The sequence below is a fragment of the Lynx rufus genome, unplaced genomic scaffold (genome assembly GCF_022079265.1).
Source record: "Lynx rufus isolate CCGP_SWC_20201006 ecotype Redwood Valley unplaced genomic scaffold, mLynRuf1.p SCAF_16, whole genome shotgun sequence".
In the NCBI taxonomy this organism is placed as follows: Eukaryota; Metazoa; Chordata; class Mammalia; order Carnivora; family Felidae; genus Lynx; species Lynx rufus.
In genome coordinates this window covers 51,611,590-51,618,964 of record NW_025814830.1, presented here as the reverse complement: position 1 = coordinate 51,618,964, position 7,375 = coordinate 51,611,590, and the positions used below count along the sequence as shown (strand labels likewise).

General features: G+C 43.9%; 1 protein-coding gene across 1 annotated transcript in view; it reads right to left on the bottom strand.

The window, feature by feature from the left end:
* Window positions 1–5,139: 5,139 nt before the first annotated feature.
* Window positions 5,140–7,375, bottom strand: part of HSD17B2 (hydroxysteroid 17-beta dehydrogenase 2) — a 90,613-nt gene continuing 88,377 nt past the window's right edge. The window contains exon 5 of the mRNA XM_047077384.1: window positions 5,140–5,514. Within this exon, the coding sequence (XP_046933340.1) occupies window positions 5,171–5,514 (344 nt within the window). The 3' untranslated portion in view covers window positions 5,140–5,170. The remainder of the gene's footprint in view (window positions 5,515–7,375) is intronic.

Genomic DNA, 7,375 nt, shown 5'->3' with positions numbered 1-7,375 from the left:
GGGACAAAAGCCTTGAGTTTACTTATTAAGCTTCCTGTTTCCCATGGTAAGCTGAGATTTTTACTTTAGTCATTCCATATTTTGCAATATGGTAAATAAGTTTTATGATAATCCAGGACAGAATGTCTTATCACCTTAGACACAATGTGCCTTAAACTGTTGTCCTAGCCAAATATCATTTCAGTAGTTTAGGACTGCCAGTGATCAACTGAAATATTTGGTTTGCACCATGCAGTTCAGCAAGCATTTTGTTTCACCTTATTTCAAAGGGATAAGACTCACAGACTTCAGGGATAAAACCCAAAAAGAAATTTTAATAGAAAAAAAATGTTTTTTCTTTTAACTTTTTTTTTTAATTTATTTGTTTTGAGAGAGAGAGAGAGAGTGCAAGTGGGGAAGGGGCAGAGAAAGGGAGATACAGAATCCCAAGCAGGCTCCACGCTGTCAGCACAGAGCCCAACACAGGGTTCAATCTCACAAGCCATTGAGATCATGACCTGAGCCAAAATCAAGAGTCAGATGCTCAGCCACACAGGCGCTCCTGATTCTTATCTCTTGTTGTGGAATTCTGAGCCGGGTATTGAACTCAGTCTCAGAAACACCCATCCAATCCTGCCATGGTCATCCCCAAGCCTGAGATCCTGGAGGGAAATACTGAGTTACAATACACGTGGGTAGAGAAACACTTTATTTTGAGCCAAGCCAGAGCAGGTGTCCCAAGCCCCTGAGTGGACCACTATGTATGAGCTGATTGGGGGACTTTCATTGGGCAGGAGATCCCACAACCCACAGGGCTATTTGCATGGAATTATTCTTCCTCAGGATTACACCACCTAGAATAGCTTCCCAAAACATGGTCTTTATCACCAGTATAATGAAACTGATGAAATTTAATGTTCCATTCAAATAATATAGTAAAGCTTATTTAGGCATTTATCAGCTCCCAGTGTAATAAAGAAATCATGTTTTCACAGGATATTTTCCTAATTCGTTCCTCTTATCCTGGCTGTGTTGTAAGGATCACCTACTTTCCTGCTGCCAGCATTGGGGAAATACAGAAAAGGAACAGAGAAAGGGGAGCAGAAGGGCAGGGCTGGGAGAATGAAATGCTTTTTGCCAAGAGTCCTGTTGTTAAATCTCACTTTTTTGTTCATCATGCCGGTCAAACTGTGGATGCACTGGGGGCTTCCCTCTGCCATTAGCTTGTAAGTGGTTTCTTGTGGTAAACCAGGAATACCAACATAGCTAGGGCATGGAGAGACTTTGTAAGTAATACTTGTCTCTCTTGTTTTCTGAGAAACTACAGGTATTGTGCTAAAAATGAAATATGTCTGGGGGCTCCCAGCTGGCTCAGTCAGTAGAGCGTGCAACTCTTGATCTTGGGGTCATGAGTTCAAGCCCATGTTGGGCATGGAGCCTACTTAAAGGAAGGAAGGAAGGAAGGAAGGAAGGAAGGAAGGAAGGAAGGAAGAAAGGAAGAAAAGAAATAGATTTGAATGCTTATTGATACTTTCAGGTAACAATCTCTGCTGGTTTAAAACATGGTCTTCCCAATGAACGTGCAGTAGCATGTGAAATTCTCCCCCCTTCTCCTTCTCTTGTCCTCAGAATCTGGGTTCCTAGAGGCTGGTCCAGCACTGGGGAGGCAGCATTATCACTTACTCACTGGCCTCCATTGAATTTCTTATCCTCATTTTGGCCCCATCAAGGCTGTCCATCCAGCGGCCTCTGCTACAGCAGCCCTGAAAGAGCACACCTGGGTCGGCCAACTAGTAACTATGTCCCTGACATGGCCTCAGAAAGAAGTCCCCGCTCAAACCTCAGACCACGCCTCCTCCCCTTGAGTAACTTATGTTTTCTAAGAAAGCAGGCTACCGATTGATGCATTCTTCCGAAGTCTAAGGTGGGAGGAAGGGGAGTGTGAGAGGCATGGAAAGTGTGAGTAGAAGAGGGAGGGCTTCTCTCAAGTAGGGGCCAGAGGCAGGAGCCCTCAACCCTGTCCAGGCTTAGAATGACCTGGGAGCATTTTACCCCTCCCCAAACCAATTAAATCAGAGTCTCTGGGGATGGTGTTTGAGGCTAGGTATTTATACAGCACAGCAAGTCTGACAGCCAATGGTTAATAGGTGACCAGTGAGAAACGTTCTGTATATACTGAGACCAAACATGTTAGAGACCCTCAGACACAGTGGTTCTTAAACTTCAGGTGCATCAGAATCTCCTGGAAGACTTGTTCAAACACAGATTGCTGAGCCCCACCCCCAGAGTTTCTGATTCAGTAGCTGATCTGGGACCGCACCTTGGCAGCCATTGTTCTATCCTTCCCCAGCCAATCGGCTGAGGCCACGACCCTTCCCCAGCCAATCGGCTAAGGCCATGATCCTTATAAAACCTTTGTGCTCTTGAAACCCGCTCTCTCTCTCTCTGGTATCTCACCTCTGCGTCGGTGCAGGTAGGGGATTGAGCTCAAGCTAGCTCGAATAAAGGCTCTTTGCTTTTGCATCGGACTCGGCTCCCTGGTGGTCTTTGGGGATCACGAATTCTGGGCATAACAGCCCCTCACTGGCCCCATGGGCATCCCGATGCTCATTCTTAGCTCTTTTGCCTACTGTCTCCAGGAGCCTCAGTGACTTTTCCAGACCTCCCCATTGTCACCCAGGCCCAAGGGAGTCAAGATTGGAATAGTGGGAAGCGGCTGTCAGTCTCTCTGTAGCTAAATAGACCTTGTACTGTACTTCCATCCCAGGTAATCCCAAGGTCCTCCTGGGGGAAACCAGTTAGGAACTTCTCCAATCTGGGATTCTCAGACCCTCTCAATCTCTATCCAGCACCTTCTCCCCATGCCTCATGGAATTTTCATCAGAACAGAAAGTAGGCCCCACACTCAGGTCTTAACCTGGTATCTCCAGCTCTTCCCCACTGTCTTCAAAGAGCTTTCCCCCTCCTTCTGTGGCCTGACCACATATCCCCCAGCCTGCTTACTCTGTGGCCTAGGGCACTGGTTCTCAAACATGGGTGTGCACCACCTGGAAGGCTCAGTACAAGTTGCTGGGCCCACCCCCAGAATTTCAGGTTCAGTAGGTATGGTCCGTAGAATAATTGCCTCTAGTAATGATAAGGGCACACAATTCCCCGGAACCATATGTGACCTCATGTGGCAAAAGAGATTTTGCAGATGTGATTAAGTTAAAGATCTTGAGATGAGGAGATTATTCTGGATGACGTGTGAGCCCAGTGCCATCACAAGCGTCCTAATAATAGGAAGGCAGAGGTAGAGGAGACTAGACCATGGAAGCAGAGGTTGGAACGATGCAAAGGAATATGGGAGGTCTTTGGAAGCTGGAAGAAACAACAAATGAATTCTCTCCTAGAGCGTCCAGAAGGAACACAGGTTTGCCGACAACTTGATTTTAGCCCTGGAAGAACCATTTCTGAATTCTGACCTCCAGAACTGTAAAATAGTAAACGCACAGTAAAACCTTGGTTTGTGAGCATGATTCGTTCCGGAAACATGCTTGTAATCCAAAGCACTTGTATATCAAAGCAAATTTCAAGAAATACTGGCTCAGTTGTGATCGTGTGACATTTGGCATCACTTAGTACTCATATTGCAAGACATGGCTCATTTATCAAGTTAAAATTGATTAGAAATGTTTGCTCACCTTGTGGAACACTCGCAGAACAAGTTGCTGACAATCCAAGGTTTTACTGTATTTTGTTTCAAATTGCTAAGTTTTCCATAATTTGTTACAGGAGCCATAGGAACCTAAGATATGATTGGGTTGGCTTCTGAGAATCTGCATTTCTAATAGGTTCCCAGGTGATGCTGATGCTGAGGTTCAGGGATCGCTATGAAAAAAACACTGACTTTTAGTGAAACACACAATCCTAGGTCCCCTCCAAACTCTGGTTATACAAACCCTCTGCTCCCTCCACATCCGAATCAAGCCAATGGAAGCTTTGGCCTTGACGACTCTCATCTCCAAAAAGTGCCTATGTGGGACATCATCAGTTAAACTTTGATTTTTATTTTTTCCTTTCTTTCTGCTCTGCTGTAAAGCAATGACTACCAGGCATGAATAGCCATTAAAAATTTATCAGATTAATAATTTCATAACTGTTTATCTCACTATCTTGTTATTTATTATTTTATTTTGGGGGAAAATTGCAGAGCATTGTGAGTTTATCCTCCTAAAATCTCCAGGAGGTTGGAAAATAGAGAAAGAAACTTCACATTCTAGACAGAAAACGGGACAAAGAGAGGTTTGCAATGAATAATGTCTGGACTTCTGCTTCCCTCATGTCAAGCTGCTATTTATTCTAGTTCCTTTTATGTCCCTTCTGTTCACCAGCTCCTCCCCTTTTGCCCCCTGCAGGTGAACTTGACCCCCACCTCTCTTAGTATCTGAGCTTGCTCCCTTTGGCTGATTTCTCTCGGTAATGATGCTGGCTTTTCCAGCCTGGGATGCTCAGAGGAAGGTGAAAGTGATAGTTACTATGGACACTAAATCAGCCATTCACATGCCCTGGGTCTGCCAAAAGGCCACTGGGGCCTGCTTGAGATGGGAAGCCTCATCCTATTTTCTCCAGGGCTCCAGACAGAGGAAGGGAGAGGAGGTGCACAGAGCACTGATTACACACTTGAACCAGTACCTTGAATACAGTAGTTACAGCAGGCTGTCTATTCACAGCGAGAAAAACTCCATTTGACTATGACCCTTGCCAGTTCTTCCTCTTTTTCCCTTCTCTATCTCATTTTTCCTGTCATCTCTTTGTCTTCCTCCTCTGACAGGCAGTGGAATCCAGCCTGGATTGCAATTTGAACTGCCTTTTGCTGGCTGTGTGACAATGAATGGGCAACTTAACTTCTCTGATCCTTCATTCCCTTACCTGTTAACTAGGGGTGAAGATACCTACCAGGGTTCTCTAATGAGAACTAGATGAGAGAATATCTGAAATGTATGTGTGCAGAGCAGGCTGACCCTCAATTCACATTCATCACGGGGGTCATTTCTAGCCACCAGCCTTCTCAGCATTAATTCCTATTCAACCAACAGACTTCACAGGAAATACAAGGTAGGAAACCACAACTTTAATGGGAAGTTCAGGTTTCCCTTTCATTCCAAGACTAACACTCCTCACATATTTGCCTACATGCCTTGTTCTTCAGTTAGGCCTGCTTAGTTAGCGCCTTGGGCATGCTCCCTCTAAAGTGATGCAACTTTTTGCTAAAATAATCAAATATGCCAGTAGGACTAAATGAAACAAAGCAGAGCATCGGATAAGCCATCGCCCCTGGCGAGTAAAAGGCAAAGGGGCTCTTAGCAGACACGGCATGCCGGATGTCCAGGAGCACAGGGGACATATCAATGTTGCTACACCTGCTGATGAACTTGAGATAATCCCGTTGCTCAAGGATATAGTCCTGCCCATAGTCCTCTAGCACTTCGGGGGTAAGGTTGTCCAGGATGTCCTGCTCCAGCTTGTCCCACATTTCACTCGTGCCCGCGATACCTGTGATGCAAGAAGGGAGGCTCAGATTCTGGGGAGGCCAGACTGGACGTGTCCGACCCTACCAGGGAAGCAGGCCCTTGTGAACTGGCTTCTGTTGGAAAGACAGGCATTCCCAAATGGCTTTTTTTTAAATGAGCTTTATAATGGTATGTAATACACTTTTCAGCATTCATATGGAAAAGTACACACATGTCTAGGTTTCCACAAGCTGAATAGCCTGTGTAACCAGCAGCAGGAAGAGAAAACAAGCCAGCCTCGGAGCCTCCACTCCCAACCCCCTTCCCAGGATCCTCTGTCCCAATGACCAGAATGGAGCAGTTTTGCCTGGCATTGGACATTATGTAAATGCAATCACACAGTACATTCTGAGATTCATCCATGTATTGTGTGGTCATTCTCGTTGTGGTTTTCCATTGTGTAAATATGCCATAAATTATCCATTATACTGTGATGGGCATTTGAGTTGTTTCCAATTTGGGGGTCTTACAAATAGTGTTGCCACAAACATTCTATTACATCTGTTTTCATGATTATTATATACAATATAAAATATAATGTATACAATATATATAATATGTATGAACATGTGTATATACATTTATGTATAATTTTTTAATATAGAAGCAATACCAACTTCTATGTATAAAATTAAATACACAATGTTAACTATCATCCTATCTATTTAATAAATATAATTTTAAACAATATATAACTTATGCATTTAAATTTTAGCATATAAATTATATGTAATTAAATATATAAACATATTTGATATAGAAACAATGGGTGCTTATTATATACAATTTAATTATATATACCTTTACTTTAAAATATTATAGCAATGCCTGTTCATTATGTAAAATAAAGTAAATAATGAAATGTATATGTTTTTTTTTAATTTTTTTTAACGTTTATTTGTTTTTGAGACAGAGAGAGACAGAGCATGAACGGGGGAGGGGCAGAGAGAGAGGGAGACACAGAATCGGAAGCAGGCTCCAGGCTCCGAGCCGTCAGTCCAGAGCCGGACACGGGCTCGAACTCGCGGACCGCGAGATTGTGACCTGAGCTGAAGTCGGACGCTTAACCGGCTGAGCCACCCAGGCGCCCCAATGTATATGTTTTTAAAATTAATCTCTTCTAAGGTAACTTAGAGTTTTGTGTGTCTTTCTACATTCCTTCCTTGTTTATACAAACATGTACACACATAGGGCCGCTTGGGGGACTCAGTGAGTTGAATGTCCAACTCTTGATTTCAGATCAGGTAATGATCTCACGGTTTGAGTTTGAGCCCTGCGTTTGGCTCTGAGCTGACAATGCAGAGCCTACTTGGGGTTCTCTCTCCCACTCTCTCTCTGCCCCTCCCCTATTCCCTTGCACTCTCAATCAATCAATCAATCAATCAATCTCTCTCTCTCTCTCTTTCTCTCTGTGTCAGAAATAAATAAACTTTTAAAAAAGGCTTTGGGGGTGCCTGGGTGACTCAGTCAGTTAAGCGTCCGACTTCGGCTCAGGTCATGATCTCACAGTTCATGAGTACAAGCCCCCCACGGGGCTGTGTGCTGACAGCTTGGAGCCTGGAGGCTGCTTCAGATTCTGTGTCTTCCTCTCTCTCTGCCCTTCCCCTGCTCACATTCTCTCTCTCTCTCTCCCTCAAAAATAAATACACATTTTTTTTTAATTTAAAAAAAAAGGCTTTGGTTTAATCTTATTTTACCAGGAACAAAATGCCCAAAGGATCATACTATACAGGATTTCCAAAGATTTGCTTGTTTGTTTGCTGAGTAATAAATCACAGACCTGCCTCCGAAAGTCAATGGCTATAGATTTAAACCAGAGCAGCAGAAATTTCCCATTGAACAGC